The 27,958-nt window shown below is 48.5% G+C and overlaps 1 protein-coding gene across 1 annotated transcript; it reads right to left on the minus strand.

Annotated features, from left to right (window-relative positions):
- Window positions 1–246: 246 nt before the first annotated feature.
- Window positions 247–27,958, minus strand: CHRNB3 (cholinergic receptor nicotinic beta 3 subunit). Its single transcript, XM_045020298.1, has 6 exons — window positions 27,898–27,958; window positions 23,148–23,299; window positions 21,121–21,165; window positions 10,077–10,186; window positions 4,500–5,382; window positions 247–381 (listed from the first exon to the last, which is right to left on the minus strand). Exons 1-6 carry the CDS (start codon window positions 27,953–27,955, stop codon window positions 247–249), a joined length of 1,383 nt encoding a protein of 460 aa, XP_044876233.1. The 5' UTR covers window positions 27,956–27,958.

A 27,958-nucleotide genomic window follows, 5' to 3' on the forward strand; every position in this document is an offset into this window, starting at 1 on the left:
AACCTAAGGGTTACACAGTTGAGCCCTCGAGTTGTACAGCAATTTGCAGAAGTAAAGCACTATTCAAGTGAGAAGCATTATTATTATTATCCGCATCGTTTACTGCAGCCAGAAGGCAATGTGTTTTCATTTCCATCTCATTTTGGTTTTGTTGACCCTGCACTCATTGAAAATTAAAAAACTCATCAGTCTCAAGAGGCAACTGTATCTTTCAGCCATTATCCACATTAACACATGAATCTATTCCTATAAACTGCTGCTTAACCACGCCTGTAAAGCGGGGGTAAATATTAAAACGGAACCTGTCACTGACACCACCAAAAATAACCACAGGAAGATCCGATCGAGGACTTGAGCTACGAATTTCCAGTCTTGAACTACCTAGAAGAAACAATAACAATAATATTAGCTTGGTTCTTTTTTTACAAGTTTCAATATATTTTAGCTGCAAAAACTGCAATTAAATATATGGTCTATGCTTGTTATAACTTTGAACAAATGTTTCCGATGCCATAAATATTGTTCCCTTGGGCCCCAGTCCGTCAAACACTTATGCACATGCTTACCTGAGTAGTCCCATTAACTCCAATGAGTCTGCTTCAGTGATTAAAGTTCCGCACGTGTGTACGTGTTTACAGGATCAGGGCCTTAAAATGGTTTTATAAAAATTTGTTTAAAAATTCACCCCCAAGTACTTTGTCATGGATCCAGCAAAGCACATAAGCCCAGGCAGAGCTTTCAGAACATGAGCCGTCCCATTTACTTCACTAGGGTTAAGTGCTTTGCTGGGTCAGAGCCTAACACACACAGTGCATTTAGGAAAAAAAGGGATTTTGCATTCCCAGCTGTAAGTTCTGGCACATCGCGGTGCGCATAGTGTAAAACAAACAATGAGAAAGTTTTTATCCTCCCAATTTCACACTGAGAGCCTGTGACCATGGACACTGAGATCAAAATGAAAAGTATTGTTTTTCCTGTAGATCCCCTTTTAACTCCTTGCAGATATTGGGCCAGTCACCGAGACGCTCCAGACGCTCTAAATGCACCTTAATTGGCAGCTTAATGGCTGCTTTGTGTTTCAGGAGTGGTACAGAGGCACTGAAGGGTACTGGGGACTCTAGCCCATTAGTTATCATTCGTTTGGCCAACCTAGACACTCTGAAACGTCTCAGCACATCCAAACTGATCCTTTTCTGAAAATTACCTTCCCTGCTGCCCTTCGCTAGAGTAAGTAATTCAAGGTGTGTCTATGGCCTGGGGGTGTCGATGTAAGATACGCAACTTCAGCTACGGGACTAGCATAGCTGAAGTCGACGTATCTTATTTCGACTTACCTCCTGTCCTCACAGCATGGGATCGATGGTCGCGACTCCCCCGTCGACTCCACTTCCACCTCTCGCCCTGGTGGAGTTCCGGAGTCCACGGGAGTACGTTCAGGGATCGATATATCGCATCTAGACGAGACGCGATATATCGATCCCCAATAGATCGAGCGCTACCTGCCAATCCGGCGGGTAGTCTGGACGTACCCCTTGATGTATTGTCACCCCAGGTCTGTGAGACCCGGGCTTGTGGACTGAGTGTTTCCAAACCTGCGTTTGAACATCCACACTGCATTGTAGACCTGAGTTTGCTATTGCTGGACCCAGGTCTCAGAGCTATGCTAACAGGGCCATACGGCATCACGTGGACCGGCTGACACAGGCCTGTGGCTGGAGCTGTGCCACTGCTGCAAAATGACAGGGATTGGACCCAAGTCACAGCAGCACTCGGGCTCTGACCCACACCGCAGCAGTGTCCTAGGACTCAGGACCCATGTGCTTGCTGACCCGAATCAGACTGATTGATGTGTGAATGGAAGGGGGGCTTGGGCTCAAACCTGAGCCAGAAGACATTCCCTAAGTGGGCATGACTGCTTACACCAGTACCAGGTGTACAAAAGAAGAGAGCTCTTTTAAGAATGTCTGCTAGCAGGCTGCCTAAACAAGCCTTTCTGACCCCCAGGCAAGAGACAGAGAGGCCAAACTGGAGACATGTTCTGCAGCAAAATAGTGGCTGCTCTGGCATGTTTACATCTGAATGTAAGACAGCTGGAAAGCAGAGTGCAGGACAGGGCTGACTGGTGCCTGGTTCACGTGGCGAGGCAGGAAGGATGATGGTGATGCCCTCAGAGAAAGTCCCCTCCCACCCTGAATGAGGTACACGGGCAGGACGGTTTGAGTGTGAGAAGCTTGTCCTGCTGTTGCCCAGCAGCTAAAGAGAGGACTTCAATACCAGGGCTAGCAAGCCCTTTAACAAGCTTAATTGCGATGTACACTTCATTTACAGCTATGCAGATTGGCTTGGGAGGTACCAACAGCTAACACAGTGACACTATAGAAAGGGAGATTTCAGTAAAACGAGGCCGCTCAAGTGGTAGAGGTTGGCACTAAAAGGCCGAGGTTCCAGCCTGACTCTGGGGAAGGAGCAGGTCTGGGTGTGTGATTTCTATAAATGAGGCAGCTAGCCAAGAGGGGCCCACAGTCAGAAGGAAAGGAAGTAAAACCCTTAGGTACCACAGAGATCCCACTTATGGAAGCAATACTAGAGTGCCAGAAGGGGTGAGTGCCCTTAACAAAAGGGAACCAGAAAGAAAAGAAGCCGATCGCCGTGGCTAACTGGCAGAGCTTGGGAGCCTATTTGAGCCAAACAGAAATCCTTCCGAATTTGGAAATCTGACCCTCGTGAAACCAATCAAACTTGAGGCTGAGCCGGGAATATGTGAAAGGGAAATTAGAAAGGCTAAAAGGGATTATGAAGAGCAAAGAGCTACGTGCATGAAAACAAACAAGATATTATTTATGTATATCAGAAGCAAGATGTGTGAAAAAGAATCAGCAGGTTCACTGGTTCACCCTGGACTAACGGGAGCAGTTAAGGAAGATAATGTTGTTGCTGAGAGTACACTGCAAATCTGTGGCTGGCCCAGGTCAGCTGATTTGGGCTTGCCTGGCTCAGGCTGTAGGGATATAAAATGTCAGTCCCATTCGAGCTAGGGCCTGGAACCCCATGAGCCAGAGTCCAGCTCGAGCCCTGGGAGCCAGAGTCAGCGGACACGGTTGCAGTGTACACATACCCTCTATGATTTCTTTGCATCAGTCTTCACCGCAAAGGATACTGGGGAGACGTACCCGAGCCTGCTCTTTTCTTGTACATTAGGGACTGTCAGATATTGAGGCGGCAGGATGAAGTGGCTAAGCTGCAAGCATATATATAAGATTCCCAGACAATTTTGTGTGGCTTTAGAAGAACAGTCATACATGGACTTTTCTCTGCCATGCACTTTCATTGACACAGCATATCTGGTGTGGGAATGGAGCATTGGTTCCACCCATTCCGTCTCTTGTCATCCACTCCCTGCTCATATATGCAGGGAAGTAGCAGGTTCCTAATGCATGAAGAAGCTCATGACTGAGTCCTCAGAATGTTTGTGATAACTAATGACCTAAGCCTGCAACGTGCATGCTGGCAGAGCTCACATTCACTTAGAGGGAAGCTTTCCCTGAGTAAGTTCCCCTTAGTACTTTTCAGATGAATTGAATAGCTTTCTCCAGGCTAAGGGTAGTTCATGTAGCCATTGTAGCTATCTGGTGTGGGATCTGTGAGCGTTTTCCCATGCCCTTCCCAGAGCTGGCCAAGGAGCAAACAAATAAAAAGTCATAAACATCTCGGACACATTTTTGTTTTGAAGATTTTTTTAAGAATATTCATTTTTTCAAAAACAAAATCACAGGGTGTTTTTTTTTGTTTGGTTGGTTTTTTTACTGAAAATTTTTGGTGTTTTTCCTTTTTTGGTTTTATCATTCAAAACACTTCAACCCACTCTGTCCCTAACCTGCATTTCTACTATCACCGTGATCTTCTGAAGTTATCAGAGACATTTAAAAAAGAATAATAACCCTCTATATCTTGGGGCCAGACCTCTTCGATCCACTTCTAAAAGCTAGATGGAAATAACAGACTCGCAGAACTGAAGCTTCAGAACAAAGGATGCAATTAAAATTAATTATTTACCACTGATTGGAAGTAACTACAACAAACAGAGCTCCTTTCAGCATGGTACTAACAAAACCTCTATTTCTTTTTCATAACTCGTCTCTATACATCACCTCACAAAATCATATATTTTGGAAATTCCATGTTATTTCCACTTCTATGTTCATTGAACATCATAACAGACAGCTAGATAATTGGGGCAAAAAGGTTTGGCGAGCCAAATATACTTAATATTTAGGGTGTGATTCTGATATGACATACATTGGTGTAAATCAAGAATACCTTCACTGAAATCAATGGAGCTATGCTGATGTAAAACAGATACAAGGCATTTAGGCGGCTAAAGAACCTGTTTGTAGGTGTTAGATGAGACAAGTTATTTAACTATGCTGGCTGTAGATGAAAAATTCTTCATTCTATTTCTCTATTAGAACAACCATGCACTCTTCACGTGTTAACATTACCTGTCTGATGAAATGCTCCTTTTTTACATGGCCAGAGATGTATCTAATAGAATCAGCAGCTTTTTCCAAAAAAGCAATCACAATTTTTTCTCCATCCTGGACTTGTTTCTGTTTCTTCTTGCCTGAGAGCTTTGATTTTAACACTGGGATCGTTCCTCCAGCCTCTGAGAAAGAATAGCGGTCCACATGGCCCTTCATGCATAATAGCCTAGGAAGCTTTTGAAGGAAGAGTCTTTTAACCCAGGGAGCCATAGGATGGTAGGTTGCTGAGGACCGATGGTGCACGTTAATAACGAAAACAGTAACAATAATTGAGAGGGTTACAAAAATCATAATAAACAACAAATACTCGCCAATCAGAGGAATGACTTTGGAAGAAGATGGTATTATTTCTTCAATTACTAAAAGAAAAACGGTAAGGGAAACTAAAACAGAGGTAGATAATGAAAGTTTTTCCCCTTCATCAGAAGGCAAATAGAACACCAGCACAGTTAGAAAAGATAATCCAAGGCAAGGGACGATTAGGAAAAGAGTGTAAAAGAGTGGGAGGCGTCTTAAAACGAAGGAGTAAGTAATGAATGGGTAGGAATGCAACCCATCCTTTCTGCTGCCTTTCATGCCTTTGGCCTTTAAGATCTCCCACTCTCCATTATCAAAGAAGTCTTTCCTATCTACATTTTCATCTACTAAAATCAAGTCAACCATGTTGCCATCATAGGTCCAGGATCCAAATTTCATGGAGCAATTCTGTCTATCAAATGGGAAAAACGTCACATCCATAGTGCAGGAACTCTTATAACTGGCTGGTGGAGTCCAGGTAACAAGCCCATTGTATTTCACTATGACTTTGGTCATCAGAGAGCCTTCAAAACGTCCATCGGCACTGGGGAGAAGAGAAATAGGATCAGTTTCAGTTTTTCACCAGACCCAGCTCAGTCATTTGGATTTTCTGATTCTAGTTGTTTTCTATTCCTTTGAAATATAAGTGCAGTGACACAGTAGGAGTATTGGGCAAAGAATTCCATAAAATCCCAGCCGCTTTAGAAATTTGGGCGGAATGCCCCAGATGATGAGGGTCGTGGAGGCCCTGGGCTTTATAAAGTGCTACTCTTTTCCTTGTTTAGCAGATCTCAACTTCTAAACTCCCCAGGTCTCTCTCCATGTGATGCCCCCACATGAACTATGGCCCAGTGGTCAGTGGAACTATTCAGATGCCTGATGCTGGGAGGCAGCATGAACTAGTGGATAAAGCATGGGACTGGAAGTCAGGAGACACAGATTCTACTGCCAGCTCTGGTAACCCGCATCAGCTGTCTGTAACTATGTTTCCCCTCCACACTGCTTCTGTCTTGTCTCTTTAGACTGCAAGCTTTTCATGGCAAGGACTGTCTCTTACTATGTTCACACAGTACCTAGCACAATGGGGCTCTGAACTTAGTTGGAATCAGTAATTCCAACAGTCCCAGGTTTCGTGGGACTTTGAGATCCTTCACAGATTCATAGAGTTTAAAGCCAGAAGGAAAAATTAGATCACCTAATCTGACCTCCTGTATATCACAGACCATTAAATTTCACCCCATTATCCCTACACTTGTGTTTGGCTAAGGCATATCTTCCAGAAAGGCAACCAGTCTTGATTAGATGATATCAAGCGATGGAGAATCCATCACTTCCCTTGGTAGTTGGTTCCTATGGTTAATTACTGTCTCTGGTAAAAAAACCCTGTGCCTTGTTTCTAATTTGTCTGGCTTCAGCTTTCAGCGACTGGTTCTTGTTATGCCTCTCTTTTCTAGATTAAAGAGCCCTTGAGTACCTGGGATTTTCTCCCCTTGCAGGCACTGTGTATACTGTAATCAAGTCCTCAATATTATTTTCTGATAAGCAAAACAGATGGAGTTCTTTAAATCTGTTAGGCATTTTCTCCAGCCTTCAGATCATTTTTGTGGCTTCTCTGCACCCTCTCCCATTTTACAATATCCTTTTAAAAACATTGACACCAGAACTGGATGCAGTGTTCTCACACTGGTCTCACCAGTGCTGCATGCAGCGGTGAAATCACCTCCCTACTGAGTACTCTCCTGTTTATACTGTCCCACTTTGACCCCCAAAGCCCCATGTACCGGCTGAAGCAGCTTCTGTCCCCCCCAAGGATGGCTGCGCTTGGCTCCCCACTCCGGACGTTGCAACCTGGTGCACAGGATCACAGCATCACTCCCTCAAATTTGGCCCAGCCGCACCCCTCGTTGGAGGTCTGGGCCAAAGCTGAGTAGCGCTGTGCCCTTGTGCACCAGGGACCAGGTTGCAATGCCCAGAGTGAGTAGCCAAGCCAATCAGCTCCATGGAACAGGAGCCACATGATCTGCTGTTGTGAGACGGGCTCACCCTCCTACTCCCCCTCGCCAGGCCTCCCACTTCCCAGGGCAGGACTCATCCCATTTCAGCCACTTGAAATGTTGGCAGGTAGGTAGTTCTATGGCAATAGTATAGGCAGAGCTGGTAGGGCTTCCTCTTATTAAGGTTGCTTGATACTTCCCATTGTAAGACCCTGTTTTCAGTTGCTTATAACTTTGCCGAACTTTGACCATTCAGGCTGAAATTTTCCAGGCCAGTGACATTTCTGGGGAAATTTCAGCTAAAATGTTTCGGTCATTCCTGAGAATTATATTAGGAACAAATAGGTTGTTTTGCCCATGTTGAGAATCTAGCATCTCCATGCTGTGGAGTAGGGAGTTGAAATTTGGTAGGGGTATGGCCTTTGCATCAGGGGATGTGTCTTTGCTATTCCTGCTAAAAAAAATCTGCAAATTTGGTTATGAGACTTTGAAAAATATCAGTTTGCACATGCTCAGTACAGACTTGTTAGAGCTTGTCTGAGAAATTCTCTGAAGATTCTGTCTGCACTGAGCATGCTCCACCCAAAGGCTGCAGGGGCTGACCAGGTCTTTCCTTGAAGTCACTGCTCCTGGGTGATGCAGACCATTGTGGTGCCAGGCACCAGAAGTGAGAATAGGGTGATTGTCTCGCAATGCCCACACTCCCTGCTGGGCCAGGAAGAGTGAAGGATGAAACAGCCGGAGTTGAATGCAGAAGGAACAAGAGCTGGAAATGCAGGGGAAGACTGAGATTGGATGAGGAGGCTGGGGTGGGAGAGACACTGGGACTTGCTGGGCAAGGAGAATGAGGCAAAGATCCCAGGATGAGGTGCCTGGTCAGAGACTGAGACTCAGAGTCAGGGAGGGGGAAGATTGGGACTTGGACAGGGACCCCAAAGGGGAAGACTGGGACTGGCTGGGCAAGGAAACTAGGACTGGGATGAGCAGTCGGGGGGCGGGGGGATATGGGACTGGCTGGGTGAGGAGAATAGAACTGGGACTAGGAGCGAGGGTGGGGAGGGAGAGACAGGACAGGGAGTGGCTGGGTGAGACAGAAGCAGAAGGGTTTGGGAGCACTAGAGAACACTCTTCTCCAGAACCTGAACGGAACTCATTATTCCTGAGTCTCAATATTCCTCAACTGTCAACAAATAGCTGTGAAAACCACTGGCAAAATGTGCGTCTCACACCTGCCTCCCCCAGTGGCTGCTCCTCAGAGGATGACAACCTACTACTGCTATCAGTTCATCTGTTATCTCAAGTGGCAGAGGCCCATGCAGTGGAACAAAAGATTTCAATCTGCTGATGTTCCTGTGGGTGTCAATATGGTTCCATATGATGGATTTTCTGTTTTTTTCTATTTGTTTTTTAAAAACAGGAAATTACACACAACACTATGTTAAAAAATGTTACAGTTGCAAAGTCACTGAAGGAGGCAGGAGTCCTGTGGGAAAAAATAGTTTGTGATCATGTAATTACTGACCATCAAAAGAGCAGACTCACAAGAGGGCCCTGTTATTGTGGCATGGACGACCTTAATTCTGGCAATTTCTAACTGGAGGACTTGACTTTGCAGCCTTAGTGTTTTTAATGTTGCTTTTGTGTGCAATAAATAATGCTAATAGAAAAGTTGAGCCCAGGTTTAAGTGCTTTGCTGGATCAGGGCCTAGGCTAGTGCTCTATGCACTACTCAGCTCGACTGCAGGCTGGAGATGGCCCATTGGGTATAACAGAATGTGCTAATCTCATCTGCACCTGTCTCCTTTGTGTACTTACTTTGCTTCCTCCAGAATCACTCCCTACTGTGGAGATTTCCTCTGTGCAAGTGCCAGGGTTACATGGTAGCTGGAATGCAGAGAAGGAACAAACACATGCTCCGAGCAAACTATTTAATTCTACTGTCTGTCTACAGAAGGCAGCTAGAAGACCAGGGAAACACCTTGCAGTTCTGTAACATGAACCAAATTCTGCCTGGTGTTTTACTCCTGCGCACTTGCAAGACAAGACATGGGCAAAGCGGGAGTAAGGGGAGAGTCACACAGAAGCTGATCCGGAGAGTGGGGATGGGCAATTGCTCCTTTTCTCCAAACCCCTCCCTGGCAGAGTACCACAGGGATCATCTATCCTGTCTCCCCTCTGCTACATGAGGCCAACTGGGAGTAGTGGAGAGATGCTACAGATTCTGCTCCTAGCAGCAGGCTGACGACACCAGCTGTGCACTGTGTTCTCCACAGATGCAAGTAATGATTTAGTTGGTGTTGGCCCTGCTCTGAGCAGGCGGTTGCACTAGAACCTCCTGAGGTCTCTTCCAACCCTAATCGTCTATGTCAAACTCCTGGAGTTCAGATCTGGATCTGAATGCTCCCAGGGTCAGGTGTGATTGGATTAACAATGACACATCAGGCCCAGGCCGGAACTACAAAGTGCAGGTCTGAATACAAACTGCCCCAGAGTTTCGTTCTTTTATTTTATTTCTTTGAATTTGTAAAACACAATTCTAGGCACTCCTGTCCAGTGCGTAATACGGACATAGACAAAGGACTGTGTTCCTAGACAAGTCAATCTCAGCACACTCCCTGTTCACCAACCTTAGTGAAGAGAAGGGAAAGACGGTCTGTGCTGCCTACCTGGAAAGTTAACAAATCCGGGCTCTGGCAGACCAACGCGGGGAGCAAGTTCTGAAATGGAGGACCTCTCACAGAGAACGCCCTGCCAGCAGTTCCCTCTTGCTAACCCTGGGGGAGCTCCATCCAGCTAAAGCGCCTCCGCCAATCTCAACAGTGGCAGTATATCATAAGGTGAGGAGGTCTCTCGGGCAACCCTGTCCCAAGCCATTCAGGCCTCCTTAAAACCAACCTTTGAATCCCACCCCAAACCTCACTGGAAGCCAGTGCAGATCACAGAGCACTGATCTAATGGGCTCCCAGTGTCCAGCTCCACTCTGCATCAGCTTCAGTTCCCGAGTGGTCCCAACATGTAGCCCCAGGCAGAGTATATGACATTATATGGAGCAATCTAAGCCAGCCAGCATTCTAGATCAGACACATTTCTGGATAGCCGCTATCTAACGAGATCCATGGTTAAGCCCAGTGCTAGCCGGCATGGCTGGAACTCGATGTTCGTTATTCACTGACTAAGTCTAAACAAGTATCTAAAACCCTGAGCAATGAGCCTTGCTTCAAAACCTGAAGATCCTTATACTCACTTTTCAAACAAAACAATGTCCGGCAGCCACAGCGACTCTGACGGAACCCGGATCGCCGTGATCCCACCATAGTCCTCAGGATTCCAGCACAACTTATGGTCAGTCCATTCCTGCAATGAGCCAACAACGTCTTCTTTCCATTCAGACACAACAGGCTCTCACCGCCAGATGGGTCATTGGTCCATCTCAGAGGGATTGTAATACATAGATGTAAGCCCAGCCCAATGGGACCCCAAGTCCTGATTGGAATCTATGTATCACAACAGCTGTTATTGTCATTGATTTATTTATTATTATTATTATTATTATTATTGAAGTTGGTAGTGACCCCTATATTTAGGTTGTAGCACTTTCCATTATAAAAGGATTCTTGTAACCTTTTCTTTGAGAAGCTCTCTCGCCTCCCCTTTCTGCAAGAGGCAGGGAAAATCCCTTCAGGATAGAGAAGTGCCTTTTCTTTATCCTGTGAAATTCTGTTCAGATTTGGTCAAGACATAAAGGGTTAACAATCACCATCTTTTCCTTCTCTCCCTTGTGTTTTTGGCAGCCTGCCAAAACCACTGACCATTCCCAGGCTGGGCTCACACCACCACCAAAACAGCAGCAGTAACGTGCCTGGAGAACACCAGTCAGCTGCCAGGGTGGAGAGAGCCAGGCTGATCCCCTGAGCCTCTTCCCTGCCCCCTCCAACCTGGCATATGGGACCCAGCATCCCAGCCCCCGCGTGGGGGAACAGTATGGGGCAGGAGCTCCCTCAACTTCCAGAGCTGGCAAGAGAATGCAAAGCCAGGCTCCACTCATAAACCCCCAGACCTAGTACAAGTCCCACACAACTCTCCCCCTCCTTGGGGACCCACACAGGGCAGAAGCCCCCACCTCCCTGGGTGGGGAAGAGAGAGAGTGGCATCAGACTGCCTGTGACCACCGTATGAGCCCAGCACATACTTCCTCCTTCTGCCATGTACTATAGTTAGTCCTCCAGCTCAAGTGGTAGCAGGCTGTGTTGCAGAGCTGAAGTCTTGGGGTTCAAACCCAGTAGATGATGGAGGGGTGGGGGTTTACAGGCATGCAATAGAAAAGGTTTTTTTACCTTTGTCCTTAATAAAAAACTAAGAAATTACATATAAGAATGATGTTAAAAGAACATTCTTTATCCAAGCACACCAAAGTTAGGAAATGCCAGATTTATGGCTGCCTGTGCAACCCTCATTCTCTTCCTGTGCAGCCCACATACATTATGATCAAGACTTCAATTACATTATCACATACTGTGCTATCCACAAGACCCCTGCCTCATTCAGTGCACAGGATAGATGACAAAGGAGGCTGATGGGGATGCTGGTGAGTTCATGTGTTAGGAGTAAGTCAGGTGCAGGCCTTTCTTTCAGCACTGAGCTTTGGCACAATTTTCCACCTCCTTGCTTTGTTTCTTTGGTTAGCTTTGTTAACTTTGGATCACATGATGCCCAGTCTGAAGAGCTGGGGATATGAGCAATTCTCACAGTGAAAGAAATTTTTGCTGCTGTATTCATTATTTATAGGGTTTTAGGTTGCCCTATGAGATTGCAAAGAGAGAAGAGATAACATGCAAACTAAAATCAATACCAGTAATAACGGCAGCTTTCTGTAAAAGCTCAGGAGACAGGGCCTAAATAGCTCCTGGGTTTTCCCAGAAACATGCCTGGTACTTGCTGATTGGCTATGGATATCCCAGAATGCAACATTCTTTGGCACCTCACATACTATGGATATGCAGAGTTTGCAGTGTCTGCCATTAGTGATGATGCCCCCCTGCTATCCATTCAGATTGCTGCTACAAAGCTCATTCTCTTAGCCTGTGGCTTTGACCATGTCACCCCTCTCTTTGTGTAAGGGACTGTTGGTCCCTTACTAAAACTCAGCGAGGGTGTTTTGGTTGGCTACCTCCCAGTACCAAAAGGAAGAGGAAGGGTCGACAGGAAATCAGGACCCTGGGACTGACAGTCCCCGGGAACAATGGGGAGAGGCCAATGCTCCAGGTCAGCCTGATTGACAGGACAGGCAGGCTAATGTGGGAGTCAGGGGGGTCCCAAATTGCCTGGAAGAGAGTGGGGCTGAGGAGAGATCAGGGGCCCAAGCTGAGCTGGGAAGCAGAGCTGTGCCAACCAGAGAGAACCAGAGAACAGCCCAGGGAGCAGGTCAGTGCTGGGAACAGAGCCACAGAAGCAGCCCAGAGAGCAGACCTGTGCTGAGAGCAGAGCTGCAGCAACCAGAGCCAGAGGGGTCAGAAAAGCAGCCCAGGTTGCTGGAGGCAGAACAGCAGCAGTGCTGGGGCTGGAGCTGAAGCAGTCCGGAGCCGGGTGCGATGAGCAGCTGGGAAGCGCAAGGGGGGCCCTGGGCAGCAGGCCTAGCATAGGGAGATGCCCCCAGCCAAGAGGCTCTGCAGGCCAGACTTGGAAGGGATTGTAACCCCGACGGGGCGGGGGCAACACTGGTAAGAAGGGTCCTGCCACCTAGAGCCTGAGGGCATGTGGCCACCGCCAGAGCAAGCGTCCGACCCACAGTGTCCCTGCAGCACAGCCGGGGCCTGGGCAGGGGCCTGGGACATGTGGGGAACAGACTGAACTGCCCTGACATTCCAGAGACACTGGCTGTGATGTCCTCACGCCACAGAGTGGGGTGACGGGTTTTATCCTTAACTTTTCCCATTTTTTCCTTATTTTTTTTAATTGGTTGCTGTTTAACAAATTGTATTTGCTTGAACTGTATGTAATGATCAGTGGGTCAGGGAAGCATCCAGTGCAGAGAGAGCACCCCGGAGTGGGGATAACCTAGCCCCTGCCCTAAGTGACCAGACAAGGCTGGGGGTCGAGCATTGCCTGATGTTCTGCCAAATCCACCTAGACTGAGTATCCACCACTTAAGACCGGGGAGAATAATGTACAGCCTAATACTGACAGATAGCTCTTCTTGCTATTTGGCCTCAGTGCTCCAGGTCTTAGTTTCATATCATTACTTCTAGCCCTGGGTGTTGCACTTCTAGCCCTTACAGCCCTGGGTGTTGCACTTCTCCTTGCTGGTTACACACATCAGAGATTTGTCGTCTGTTATGTCCTCCTTCCATTATGGCTTTGCTGCCCATCATTACTATTAATAAAAAATTGTATTATGGTGTAACAGGAGCACCGAAGGGCCCCGTGCTGGAGCCAGTCTTGCTGCATTAGGCACCATACAAACTCATCGATTCACTGGTTTTAAGGCCAGAAGAGACCATGATGACCATCTAGTCTGACTTCCTGCATAGCACAAGCCAAAAAACCTGCCCAATAGTTCTTGCAGCAAGCCCAATGACCTAGTGCTTTATTTTGGAAGGACATACAATCTTGATGTAAAGATTCCAAGTGATGGAGTATCCACCATATCCCTTGGGGATCTGCTGGGAGGGGACAGGAGGGGCTGCTCACCCGATACTCCTCTCTATGAGCAAGAGGGCAGGGAAGGGAATGGAAAGGGGCAGGACATGAGAGGAGACCTGGCTCGATTTTCCTACTGGTTGGCCAGAGAAGCTGGCCGGGTGCACGGGATGAGTGAGCTGCTCCACTAAACGGAGTGATGTAACTCACTCCTCCCCAGAGCAAGGGGGAAGCAGGGAATTGTGATCTGAGTCCCAGTTTATGCTCTTCTGTGCCAGGGCCGCCCAGAGGGGGGGGCAAGAGGGGCAATTTGCCCCAGGCCCCGAGCCCCACGGGGGCCCCCACCAGAGTTTTTCGGGGCCCCTGGAGCGGGGTCCTTCACTCGCTCCGGGGTGCCCGGCAAACTCTTGCAGGGCCGGGCGCAGGAGCTTCTGCCGCTCCCGGTCTTCGCCAGCGGGGGGTCCTTCCACCCCGGAGCGGAAGGACCCCCCGCTGGCGAATTACCGCCGAAGACGGAGCGGGACCCGCCGCCGAGTTCAGCCCGGTCTTCGGCGGTAATTTGGCGGCGGGGGGGGCCCCCCCGTGGGTCTTCGGGGCACTTCGGCGGCGGGTCCAGGAACGGAAGGGACCCCCGCCGCCGAAGACCCTGGGCCCCCGGAATCCTCTGGGCGGCCCTGTTCTGTGCTCCTGCAACTCTTGTTTGCCACCTCTTATGCTGGGCAGGAGACAGGATAGCATGTGCCTGCATGATGCCAATCCTCAACTGACATTTAGTCCTACAGAGAACACTTCCAGCTGGCATAAATTAGAGCAGCCCCTAGCCTGCTCTAATTCACACCAGTAGGTTGGGACCTGTGCCAATGTACCATGAGAATCGAGGTGACGTAACTTGTTCCCCAACAGTCTCTGAGGGAACCTAGGCCAGTCCCTGTAGTAAAACGGGCTTGAGCACTAGTGTGGTCTGTGATGTCACACTCCCCCTCCTGCACTATCTCCCTGTACTAAGGTGCCATTTTGTGTCTGCAAGGTGAACAGTCATGGGTGGCAGGTGAACCGCCGGCTTGGGGAGGCTAGCCCCCAGCCTGACCTGCCCCTTCTGCCTGAGGCCCCACCCCTCCAGCTCCCCTCCTGCGGCCGCCAGCCCCTGTCCCCCTCCCCGCACTCACCGGTGGTGGGAAGCAGAGTGCCGTGGCTGGGAGCTGGCAGAGTAGAGCAGGCTGGGGCCACGTTACTCCGCTTCTCACCGCTGCCAGTGAGTGCAGGGTCGCTGGGGGAAGAGGTGAAATGGAGGCGGGCCGGGGCGGAGCAGGGGGAAAGGTAAGAGGCAGGGCAGAGGGAGTTGTCCGGGGCCCCACGCCCCGTGGGGCGGCCAGACGAGGGATAGGGCTGGTCACTGGGGCTGGGGCTGCTGCGTATGCAGCACATGCAGCTGCCTAGGGCACTATGAAATGTGGGGCAATTTAGGGCCCCAAATTTCATGGTGCCCTACACAGCTGCATATGCTGTGTATGCCTAAGGACGGCCCTGCCTATGGGTCCCAACTGAGATCAGGAGACAGTTCCCTGCCCTACAGAGACTACAATCTAAACAGACAAGACAAACAAAGGAAGGATTGCTATCACCATTTTACAGATAGGAAAGATTAAGTGATTTACCCAAGGTGGCATTCTGTCTCCCCCACCAAAGCAGAACCAGCCCACAAGGAGCCAGAGAATTCCCCTGCCATGGGCACTGCATTATGCCACCATAGGCAGCCCTACACTGCCCCCACTGCACACTCCAGCCATGGGAGGCAGGAAGTCTAGGGCAGAGAATTGAACACAGAGCTCCTACTGCTGTACCCCCAGGACCATCCTTCATCTCTGTGTAAAAACTCTTCCCAGAAATAAGTATGAACTTCCAAGACAGGACAATAAATACACTGAAAGGCAGTCAAGCTGTCTGACCCATTCCCAAAGCCTACAGCTAAAAGAACCCCAACACTCTACATTTGTGGCACACAATTCTGCACACACAACCATTTGCATATGCAACAATCTGAAAAGGAGGCCAAACTGAGGTTACTTTAAAAATATGGCCCTTTATTCCCTAAATTCAGGGAACACTTAATATAATGTTGCCTAAAGGTTAGAGCAGCACACTGGGTTCTATCTCTGTCTGTGCCAATGATTCATTGGGTTTCCTTAAGAAAGTCATTTGATCTCCCTGAGCCAAATTCATTGTGATATCATGTTCCAGATAATCCCCATCCCTCTGCCAATTTCCAACCCAGAACATGAAGGAAAATCCCAACTAAAAGTCTGTGTGAAACAAACAGAGTACTAATGTATGGGAGAGGGAGGGTCCCAACATTAACCAGTGACCTAAATAATGATTACATTTACCTCCTGGGCTTTATAAACCCACAGCTGTGGATGTATGAAAATTCTCACGCTAATCCCCCAAGGCGTGTATGTCCCTCTTTGATATGTTACTCATGCACCAGTTGAAGCTCTTTTTGGAGCCCTGCATTCTTATTCATAGATTCCAAGGCCAGAAGGGACCATTGCGATCGTGAGTCTGACCTCCTGCATAACACAGGCCACACGGAACTGCTCAAAATAATTCCCACAGCAGAGCTTTTAGATCTTGATTTTAAAATGGTCAGTGATGGGGCATCCACCAGGATTATTATTAGTGAACACAAATACATCGTCTGGTGAGACTCCATCACTGTTTCCTGTACAACAGCCCCAACAGCAACACATCCCCACCCCCCAACTACAGCCCCGATCTCAAATCATCCCATCACCCCCAACCCATCTCCAAATACCAGTGATAATCCCCTAATAGATCAGCCACATGTTCCCAAAGAACAGCCACCAGCCCCAACTCAAAATAGCCTCAGACACCCCCCCACCAGCCCAGTGCTGTCACCAAAACACCCTCCCTTCCCCCCAGACCCACCCTGCCCTCAGAGGCAGCTCTAGACATTTCGCCGCCCCAAGCACGGCGGCATGCTGCGGGGGGTGCTTTGCCGGTTGCCGGTCCTGCGGCTCCAGTGGACTGCGGGAGGTCCACCGGAGCCACGAGACCAGCGGACCCTCTGCAGGCATGCCGCCAAAGGCTGACTGCCTGCCACCCTCCTGGCGACCGGCAGAGCGCCCCCCGCGGCATGCCACCCCCAAGCACGCGCTTGGCGTGCTGGGGCCTGGAGCCGCCCCTGACAGCCCTTCTCCTCCCTGGAGGACCCCAGACAAAGCCCGGCCGGCACTCAGCGTGGCGCTGCCAGCACCTTTGCTGCAGATGTTGGACCAGCGGATCCTGAGTCCGATCTTGAGTCTGCCCCCCAGTGGTCCTGTGCCCGGCTCTGCCCCCACCCACCGCTCAGCTCCTTTCCCCCAGCCGTCCTTGTTACCTCTGCTCCACCCCACCCCCCATTTTCCTTTCCCAGCCTGGCTCCCCGCAGCCATCCTCAACCCGGTTCCTCCGCCCGTTCCTCTGCCCCCACGTGGATGCAGAAAGTTTCGCTCCTGGATACAAAGTTGCAGCGATTGTTGCCACAGCCGGACTGGCTCCTCCCGCCAGCGCAGCTGCCTCGACTCTCCCTCCGGCCGCCCAGGGCCCCTCCTGCACCAGGAAGCAGGAGAGGGCTTGGGGGTAGAGCCTGGGCAGGGGCACACAGGGCTGTCTGGGGAGGCTCAGCCTCCCCTGGCCTTTAATTCCTGCTGCCCATGTGAACAGTTGTGCGCCATGTTACAAGTGCTAAAACATACAGCCTGGGGACTTGCACGATGAACAGCTCACATGAACACCAGGGATTTTTCAGTGGTATGGACTCTCCTGGCACCTGCTGCAGACACCTAGGATGAATAGGAGGCCCATTGCTCTTTGCCACTGTCATTTTAAAGCCCCTCTGTGACCCCAGATACATTCTCTTCCCTTTGATCTGTCAGAGGCCTGTGTCTGACCCTTACTTCTAGGGGTTGTATTTTGCTTGTTACATCACGTTTATGATTCTCTGGAGGCAGCACCCTTTGGTGTGCTATAGGCGGAGCAGCCCCCACACTCAAAAAGTTAGCCCAAGCACACAATAGCTATAAATACTATTGTCACTGCCCACTGGGCCCAGGCCTGATACCAATGAAGGTTACAGACAAGATGATCTGTTCGCTTTTTCCAGCTCTAATTTCTATAATTCTATCACCAAGTGCCTGGCTTTCACGCCATTTCCTGAATCCTGGTCTTCTGACATCTGATATCTTTCTGGCAGGCAACTAAGGCCTGGTCTACACTAGGGGGGGGGTCGAACTAAGGTACGCAAGTTCAGCTACGTGAATAGCGTAGCTGAACTTGAAGTACCTTAGTTCGAAGAACTTACCCATCCTCACGGCGCGGGATCGAAGTCCGTGGCTCCCCCATCGACTCCGCCACCGCCGTTCGCGGTGGTGGAGTTCCGGAGTCGACGGGAGCGCGTTCGGAGTTCGATATATCGCGTCTAGATGAGACGCGATATATCGAACTCCGAGAAGTCGATCGCTACCCGCCGACCCGGGCGGGTAGTATGGACGTACCCTGAAAGTCACAGAATGTCCTTGCAACATTTAACCAGACAGACCACATCAGACTCCATATCTTTTTATGTCGGGATTTTCAAAAAGAACTCTAAGCAACTCCCCTGATACACCCAAGAACTAGCTCAGCAAAGCAGAGCCAAAACTGACCAGAAGTGGTGCCTTTATAATAACCCTTTGCCTTGCTGTCTAATGTGGCCAGAATTACCTATCCACATGTCTGCAGTCCCTGTCACTGCAGTAGGATAGGATCTGACTGATTTTTTTTCACTTTCCATCATCTCAATTGATCATTTAATTTACCTTAATTTTATCAAGAGTTGCCCTGTTAAAATGTTGTGTAAGCAGAGTCAGAATGAGCTCTCCCCTGACATCTGGTGATGAGCTGTGGGGAAAGGACTTCAGGGGCTGATCTTGTTTGCATGGGCCCACCCACCCTGCCTAGCATGATGGGACTGCTTTCCCAAATGGTCACTCTGGCTGCTGTGGGATCCCCAGTCTCTTTGTTATTGGGCCAGGAGTAATAAAGTGTTGTTATCCTGGTTTTGTGAATTGAGGACAGTAGAACTGTACTTGGCAGTTTATGACTGAGGGACTCACCCTCAACTAAGTGGTACTCGCTAGGCAAGGGACATGGGTTCCAAAGCCCAGTGTATTGGGAGGTTAGAGATAGGTAGTTAAGAACATTTCCTGGTTGCAAGGGTGTCATACAAATGCCAGGTTGATCTGTTTTGTACCATGTAATAACAGCTAATTTTGATTATTAGGAGCCTTGTTACATACTGCAGAGCTAAAATCACTGATATCTAGATTTAAGCATTAGACCTACTTTGGGCTAATGGTTCTGTTAGAAGAGGACTATCCAGGTGTACCAGCCCTAAGGTTTCCCTACTAACGGCTGAGATCACTGAGAGCTGTGTTAAATTGCGGGGGAGTTGGATGGCTGGTCTAGAGGTGTTGCCAGCAGGATGGCTGGAGGAGAGGCATGGCTAGTGGAGAGGTGCGGCTGGTGGTGAAGACTGCAGCAGAACCCCACAGAGAGGTGTGACAATTGGCCATTGACCCGATCAGAGTATGTAAGGTGCCCCCATACCTCCCCCACCTTCCACTTAGGCTGGGAGGTAAACTCTGCAGATGAACTTCTGAACTCTGGGGCTGCACTGACCAAGGACAGAAACTGTGGGTGGGGTGACTGTTGGGTTGCTGGACTTAAGACCCTGAGGGGAAAAGGACACTGCCAAACTTACTTGGGGTGGGTCTTTTGCTCATGGTTTGTGTTATGAATCCTGTTTGTGGTGTTTCCCCAACATAATGCTGCATTGTTTATTTATTTATTAAAAGGCTTTTGCTACACTCAGACTCCATGCTTGCGAGAGGGGAAGTATTTCCTCTTACAGTATGGTATGTAATTGTCCCAGGTCACTGGGTGGGGGCTCGAGCCGGTTTTGCATTGTGTTATTGAAATGGAACCCCTAGATACTGAACCCGGCCCTTGTTGCTGCCAACTCTGATGGGCAGAAGGGTTACAGTTGGGATCTAATTTTGCCCTTTTAAAAATAATAGGATCAGCACCAAATCATATGACATGTGGATCCCAATCTTTCAAACCTTGATGGGATATCCAAATCCCAACATTGGATCCTCACATCACACTAGGCATCTAAATGTCTAGTTTGTGCACCTATGTGCCAATCTGAGCATCCAACTGTTGGAATGAGATGCCCAAAGTATCCATGTGTGAAAACTGGACTCTGTTTCCCACTTATTTTCTGTTCACTTAAGAACATAGGACATAGGCCAGGAAGGGACTTCCTCGGTCATCAAGTCCAGATCAATGCTATTGCAGGCAACCCTATCATATAATCCTGTTCATAAATTTATCAAGCTCTGTCTTAAAACTAATTAGGTTATTTGCCCCACTCATCCTATTTGAAGGCTGTTACTTGATCTTTATTGTTTTCAGTCTCAACATTAGTACTTAGAAATTCTTCAGCCATCAAATAGTCCTGAACCAGCAAATCAAACAACTGAAAGTTATAAAGTTTCTATCTGAAACTCTATGCCAGTTGCTTAAATTACAGTAACCATACAAGTATCAGAGGGGTAGCCATGTTAGTCTGGATCTGTAAAAGCAGCAAAGAGTCCTGTGGCACCTTACAGACTAACAGACGTATTGGAGCATGAGCTTTCGTGCATCCGACGAAGTCGGTATTCACCCATGAAAGCTCATGCTCCAATACGTCTGTTAGTCTAATAGGTGCCACAGGACTCTTTGCTACAGTAACCGTACAGCTGCTTTAACTCTCACTGGAGCCAGGTGCTATTTATGTTTGCAGGATGCTTTAATGGACTGGATACTCATTATAATTGTTATGATGTCTATGAACCAATAAAATTGAGTAAACAAAACACTAAGTTCTTTGGGAGCTAGGGAGAAGGTGGGTAAATAATCGTTAAACGTATAGCTCTTTGAGTCACTTTGTCATTCCAGTGAACAATGTCCCCCCAGGACAAGCACATTATAAAAGGATGACAAATTTAAATCTCAGGCATTGTAATTACTTTGGAAATATGTCAACTGTTTGTTTTTTGCTCCTTTGTTTGATCTTGCTGAGAAAGGGACCCCATGGCTAGAGGATAGTGCCAATTACTCTAATGCCCTCTAAGAGTGAGACATAATAGTCCCTCAGGGCTGCTGCACTGCGTACCGAATCCTGAGGCCTGGCTTAGTTCTCTGCAGTGGAGTAAGAGGTTGTTCTAACAGACAGCTGCCATAAGTGCAGGACAGAAAAGGAAGATCACGTGATTGTGTTTGCTGGCTTGTAGTCAAATGCTGGAAAATAGGTAGGCACATGGTCCAGAATCTCCATTCCTCAGAAGCCCCTTTGGCTACTATCTGAGGTGATGTGAGTATCAGAGCAGGGAAACAAAACCATGAAGGGCCACACTGGCCTTATTAAGTCCTGGAGGGTAAGAACCCCGTTGCTCTCCTGATCAAATGGTGACTCCAGCCACAGAGAGGGAGGAGCAAGGTCTGCTTGCCTGGTATTCCCCCCTGCCACCAAACAACTCAACATGTAATGTAATGGTCTGTTTTACCTGTTTCAGCCACACATTTGTTGTCATCAGCTGATTCTTTTCATCCTAGGGAGACAAGAGAATTGAAATTAAAAATATCCAAATAAATGGTTCCCATACTGATGTCTGACTGAATGGATTTCAGTTCCTTTAGAAATCTGAGGATTGGCCCATAGCATTAGGGTCAGATTTTCCAAAGAGCTCAGCACCCAGCTCACATCAGGAGCCCCTGGATTCTGAGTGCTTGTAAAAACCTCAGTTGGGGTTTTCAAAAATGCTCAAAGGAGTCAGCTGCCCAACTCATTGAATTTCAATGGGATTGCAGCCCAAGCACTTAACGCCAGAGGTGAAAGTAAGCCGGGACGCCCTGGTACAGCATGCTGGCAAGAGCCAGGGCGCAGTACCAGGGCAGCCCGGCTTCCCCAGGCAGCAATTTAAAGGGCCTGGGGCTCCCAGCACCGGCTGGAGCCCTGGGCCCTTTAAATTGCCACCAGAGCCCCACTGCTGGACCCCTGGGGTAGTGGCGGGGCTCCGGGGATTATTTAAAGGGGCGGGGCTCCCGGTGCCTCTACTGCCCTGGACCCTTTAAATAGCCACCGGAGCCCCACTGCCGCTACCCCAGGGCTCCGGGGCTATTTAAAGGGCTGGGGCGGTAGAAGCAGGGGAGTCCTGGGCCCTTTAAATAGCCCCCAGAGCCCTGGAGTAGAGGCGGGGCTCCAGGGGCTATTTAAAGGGCCGGGGCTCCCGGTGCCTCTACAGCCCTGGCCCTTTAAACCGCTGCTGGAGCCCCCGGCTGCCGCTGCTACCCCAGGGCTCCAACAGGCTCCGGCAGCTACCCCAGCAGGGGAGGGGAGGGCACTTACAGGTATAGGGCGGGCTGGGGCTGGCTCTGACCCCTGCATCCCCACCCCTTCCACCCGAGGCCCCGGCCCTTCCAGGGGCCAGAGCCAGCCCCAACCCAGCCCCGTACCAGTAAGTCCCTATTTCTACTTTCACCCCTGCTTAACGCCCAGTCCTGCAGCCTGTTAGCCCACACAACTCCCACTGAAGTCAATGAAAGCACTGCCTGGAGGATCCTAGTAACACATGAATGCAACTCTGGGAAAGGATTTTCTTCTACAGAAATTAAAGCAAAATGTGCACGAAAACCAGCTTTAGAAAGCAAAGGATTTTGCGGACTGTGCTGCTTACTTTGGAATAGGAGAGGGAAAAAAATAGCTACTGTCTGAACTACCTTTGTTTTAGGTTCTAGTATAAGAGACTGGGCCTAGGAGAGTTGGAAAATGGGCAGGAGGAAATTGGGAAAAGTTTGATGAAATTTTTCCTAATTTCCTTTTAATTTCAAAATTTTGATATTAGAAATTTCATTTAAATTCAAAAAATGTCAAGCAGCTCTAAGATTCACTTTATAACATGAAGAGCAACCCTATTTGTAAGCTCTGTTACATTATGCTCCCCTTGGGCTGTCTTTCTATTAGATGGTAAACTCATCGGAGCAGGGACTATCTATTACTCTCTGCTTGTGAAGTGCCTAGCACACTTTATTATTTGTACAACCCATAGTTTCTAAGAGCCCCAGTCATAGACCAGAGCCCCATTACGCTAAGTGATATACAAGCACAGAATAAAAAAAATGTTCTCTTGCCCCAAGGAGTTTACAATCTGTGCACAAGACAAGAGGCAACAGATAGATACAGACAGACCAAAGGGGGAGTACAAAGAAACAATAAGACAATATTGGAGGAGGGTCTTCATGCTTGTTACAGAGTAGCAAGATGCAATAACATCCTAGGAGCAGAAACTGGGTAGACTGGGATCCCAAGGGGTGAGTTGTCACATCTCTATCCAACAGTTGACATGCAACTGTCTGACAACTCCATTATGCATCCCGTATCATAAGGTGAAAGGTTAATGAACTAAGCTCTTCCAGATCCTAGTCCCCTAAAATTTGCCATGAAAAATGATACAAACATGAAAAGATGGTTTACCACAACATGAGTTTGCTGGTGTAGGTTTTCAATTTGTTAAAGGTCCTACAGCTTACTTACCACATCCACAAGCTGAGATATCTTTAAGCCAAAAAGGACTTTTATTGTATCATTGGAGTTTTCAACAGGTCGGACCCACTTCTGGTACCCATGAAATAAGTGTCTCAGGAGGGCATCTTCGTTTTCAGCAATCAAACTGAGCCCAGCAACAGCTAAAAGGAGACAAAGAGTGTGTGGATGTATGTGAAAGTGCAATGTGAGGTGTCCTCTGAGTTGAAGAAAGTAAGAGGAAAGACAATCATCACCAATGAAAACAGGAAAATCTGCCTCAGGCAAAACCTTGCCAGATAGGGATTAAATTTACAGTCTCTCAATAGAGCCAAGGAAGGAGGGAAGTACAATTAGTCAGCTCAAATGGGGATTTTGTTATATTTATGCTGTCATTGGGTTATCTGATTTGATTAGGTGTTTATTGTTTATTAGTGTATTTTTAAAAGCTCATCAAGGGTGCCAGAACGTCAGGTGGGCCTCTCATTGTAAAGCGGCGAAAATCCAAATCCATACATGTCGCCTCAGGAAGAAATTACACATTTTTTGTAATCCCTGACTTGGGGGCACTCTGGTCACTTTGTACTCCAGGCAGACTGATCTACTGTCATAGAGGCGTTTGATCAGCTATAGGTGGGACTTCCTGTTAACAGAGCCTCAGTCTCATTATGTTTTTTTGAAACAGAGCGCGTACACAGAGTGAGGTTTTGCATGGTTGTGTTTTGTGATGAATCCGCTAGGCAAAAAGCTACCATTCCCATCACCCCCTGCCCACCATGTTCTGATTCCCAGTGTGGACATACTTTCCTGGCCAGGGGGCAGAAACTCCATGAAAGACCCTGGCCCAGGAAGTAACCGTGCCCTGGGGGAAGGAGCAGCAAACTGGGAGCAGCTGGGAAGCAAAAAGCCGGGGAAGCTACACGCATTGCTAACTGCAGCAAGAGCCAGGCAGCTGTGTGTGAACAGGTGGCCACTGCAGCTGGGGTCAGGTCAGTGGAGAACTTGCAGGAAAGTAACCGCAATAATTATGGTTCGTATTCACAAACATTATGAGTCATCAACCCCATTCCATTGATCCACTGCTCTCTGTCTCCTCCTCACACCATACATGCTCAGCCCTGGGGTGCATGACCCCTGCAAGGCTACATCCATCCATTCTACATACCGCTTGGAAGTTTGGGCTCCCCACTCCTCCGTTTCCCTCTGCCAGCTGTGTCTCCACCCCCTTGAGCTGCCATCTGCCTTCCGGAACCAGGCCACCCCCTATTTCTCCAGGGGAAGTTGGTAGTCACACAGACAGCACTTGAAGGAGAGACTGGTGTTTCCGTGGTAAAATCCCACACTGGACTCATGTTGCACCAGCCCTCTGGCTGGTGTTACCGGATCGCCCCACTCAGGCCTGTGGGGGCCCACAAGGCTGCTTCCACAAGGAAGCAGCAGTCGCTGGGCGACTGAGTACAGGAATAATGCAGCACCCAGGACTGAACCTGGGACCTTTAGATTTTAGCACATGAGCCTCTACTGCCTGAGCGAAGAGATCTAGCTCTGTTAGCCGGGGTGTAGCAGGCTCATCCTCCTTTCAGGGGGACAGAGCACGACACTGAGTGGGTGGGGGCTGTAGAGGCATTGCTAGAGTGCCTGGCCTCGTGTAAGGTGCACATGAATTCATGCTGCAGCCAGGCCCATTTGGGCTGTGATTGTCAGGAACTACTCACTAGATACCGGAGACATTTAAGCAGGAGAATGTTCACACCCCCACGGCTGATACAGAAAAGCGAGTCCTTTCTTGGCAGTTAGACAACGATCAATGGATTAAAGGCGCTGATTACATGACACCTTCCATTGAAGCAGATGGCGTGGCAGTCTCCTGTGTTTGACCTGTCAGCATTCGTTAGGTAGCATCTAAACCAGGGGTCAGCAACCTTTCAGCAGTGGTGTGCCGAGTCTTCATTTATTCACTCTAATTTAAGGTTTCGCATGCCAGTAATACATTTTAACATTTTTAGAAGGTCTCCTTCTGTACGTCTATAATATATAACTAAACTATTGTTCTATGTAAAGTAAATAAGGTTTTTAAAATGTTTAAGAAGATTAATTTAAAATTAAATTAAAACGCAGAGCCCCCCGGACCGGTGGCCAGGACCCGGGCAGTGTGAGTGCCACTGAAAATCAGCTTGTGTGCCGCTTTCGGCACACATGCCATAGGTTGTCTACCCCGATCTAAACAAAGGAGAGGGAGGGGCTTCCCCTTCATCCAGAGCCTTGCAATGCATTCAGAGTGCAATCTGGAGGTGGAAGATACTAATGCCCTGCAGCAAACACATATGAGTAGACTGGAGTCTGTGAGGCCAACGGACAGGGTGGGCTGGGAATAATGCTAGGGTGAGGGCAAGGGCAAGTAAGAAACATGCTCCCGGATCTGAGCTTTTACATAAACAAACCCATTTTCTAACCCCTGTGGTTACTCCCAGCCTGGAACTGGACATATACTCATGTAACACTCATCTTACATCTGAGCCTCTGAGGATGGGAAATGCCTCATTCATCTCCGGTAGGTTGTTGACGCTGGAGCCTAACAATAACACTGCACAAGGTAATGCTGTTGACTGTTTCACTGCTGGTTCTGAGCAGAAACTTCCCAGCTCTAGTGCCTGTCCTTCATTGTTGGATATGGAGCCGGAGCGGAGCAGCTGGTTGAGGAGACAAAGCACAGTTGGCGTGGGGGGAGTGGGGCACCAGATGGCTTTTGGCCACTTTTCCACCTTCTCTGCACTGAGACAGCAAAGGAGCCAGTTTGCCCCCCGCCCAGTACAATTTAGAGCAGCCTCTGGGTTGCTCTGAGTTTTGCCAGTTTGTAACGGCACCCTAGGGGCTGTTACACCAGCTAGGAAGTGTTGGAACACACCAGTCTCTCCCTCCCCATACTGCTCTCTCCGTTGAAGGGGAGAGAGTGGTATTTAGCTGGTGTAGCTGGCTCTATGCTACCAGGGCATTTCACCATGCGCATCCCCAGCTGGCTGGCCCCACCACCACAGGCTGGAGCAGGGACTAGACTCTGCCTCTACAAGGTCAAGCCCTCTCCTCCAAATGCCTGCTCACTCCGTTTCCCATGCCCACTGCCAAAAGCCTCATTGAATCTGAGTGCCCCAAACCCAAACTGCCTCCCACTGTTCCCAGGGACCAGAGTCTCTAGCTGCCCCAGCCCTCCAACCTTCCCCTGACAAGTGCTGCAGTGGTGCATTGCAGGCAAAATTTCACAGCAGAGGGACAACCTAGGGGAGGCTGTAAACCGAAAAACATCCCAAACCTGGGAAACGTGCTGGATTTAGCTGGAAAACAATGAACAACATCCCCTATCTCTTTCCTGATTTAATGTAATACAGCCCTCCCCTGAACCTGGCTCAGAAGCGTCCCTATGCCACAGAATCAGTAGAGAAGAGGAAGCAGTTTTCATAGAACCTATGTCACAGACTACATGGGCCCTGACTATGACCTGGGGGGCATAACGGAAACTTGACGGGATGATTCTTACAGCTGGAATGGCCCTTGGTCAAATTCAGCTGTGGTGTAAATGGTGACATCAGTTATCCACTGGGCATAAATTAGTTCACAAATGCAGGAGACTGGGGCAAGGAAGAGGCAACTCTATGGCCCAGCCCCCTCCCTAGCATGGGTTGAGCAGGCTGCATCCCATAAAATCGCAGGCATGCGCCACCTGGTGCAAGGGCTACATTCTACACAATGTCTCCAGGTATTACAGCCCCCCCCTCTCCTCTGGGCTGTGCCTAACAGGCATCCCTAAAGCCCTAAAGAAGGAAAATGGCTGTTTCGGGAACTAAGAAAAATGGGGTAAAACTGAGCACAGAAAACACATAGGCTGAATAGCTGGAAAAACGTCCTTCCAGTGAGGTCTATCCTGCCATGATCTCATCTCCTCAAAGAAATGTGAGAAGACCTTAGGCTAGAATCTTTTACAACAAGACTAGATGAAGCAGCGGGGAATACACTGAAAGAAGCAATGTTGCCCTTGAAGAAAGATTAACAAGATTATCAGATGTTGTAGGTCAGACCCATCTCCAATGTCATTGATTCGTGCGTGTGTAAGTTTCAGTGTTCATCACCACATTTATTGTGTGTACAATGAATTCATCAAACTTGCCATACCACTTAATATCACCCCTTGTTAACTTTTCCTCATTTATAGCGGTTTGTGGTTTCTGATCCTACCGGCAAAAGAGTTGATAAATGAATAGAAAAAGCGCTGGCAAGGATGGTGGAGGGAGCTTTCTACACATGATGTGGTACCTTTAGCCTTTCATCTTTTCACTTGAGCGGCTAGCAGTTCATCTCGATGCTCGGGATTTTCTCTTCTTTAGCAACACACACTCTCTCTCTCTCCCTCACACACCCATAAAAACACTACTATTCTTCTCAACTGTGAAATATTTTGTGGGATTGGGTACTAAACCCAAGATGCATTTTTCTGAGTAGAAAGGGGCTCTGCTATTTTAGTTACTCTTCATTTCTCCTCTGCTCCAGTAATATCTACCAGTAACTTCATTGCCTCATGTTTAAAAGGCTTTTAAATGGAGGAACAAATATAACCATGTTTACAAGTCAGAGTTGTTTTAAAAGAAAGTAGAAGAACTATTATAACAATGAATGCTAATGCCTAACTTCAGCGAGCAGACACCGAACTGTGTTACAGAAAGAAATCTCCATTTCTGGCATTCCCGGTGGAAAAGGAAGAAATCGCACTTACCCGAGTTGCTAACACAAAGAATGAGGGGTACCAGAGTAAGATCTAGCAGCAGCAGCATGGC

Source organism: Mauremys mutica, chromosome 6, assembly GCF_020497125.1.
Source record: "Mauremys mutica isolate MM-2020 ecotype Southern chromosome 6, ASM2049712v1, whole genome shotgun sequence".
In the NCBI taxonomy this organism is placed as follows: Eukaryota; Metazoa; Chordata; order Testudines; family Geoemydidae; genus Mauremys; species Mauremys mutica.

What these genes read in the sequence shown, in the direction of transcription:
- CHRNB3 (XM_045020298.1), bottom strand. Translation starts at nt 27,955, where the DNA reads ATGCTGCTGCTGCTAGATCTTACTCTGGTACCCCTCATTCTTTGTGTT. An exon ending in TCTTTGTGTTAGCAACTCGG is followed by an intron (nt 23,300 to 27,897) that starts GTAAGTGCGATT and finishes GTCTCCTTTTAG; the next exon opens with CTGTTGCTGGGCTCAGTTTG. An exon ending in TATCTCAGCTTGTGGATGTG is followed by an intron (nt 21,166 to 23,147) that starts GTAAGTAAGCTG and finishes TTGTCTCCCTAG; the next exon opens with GATGAAAAGAATCAGCTGAT.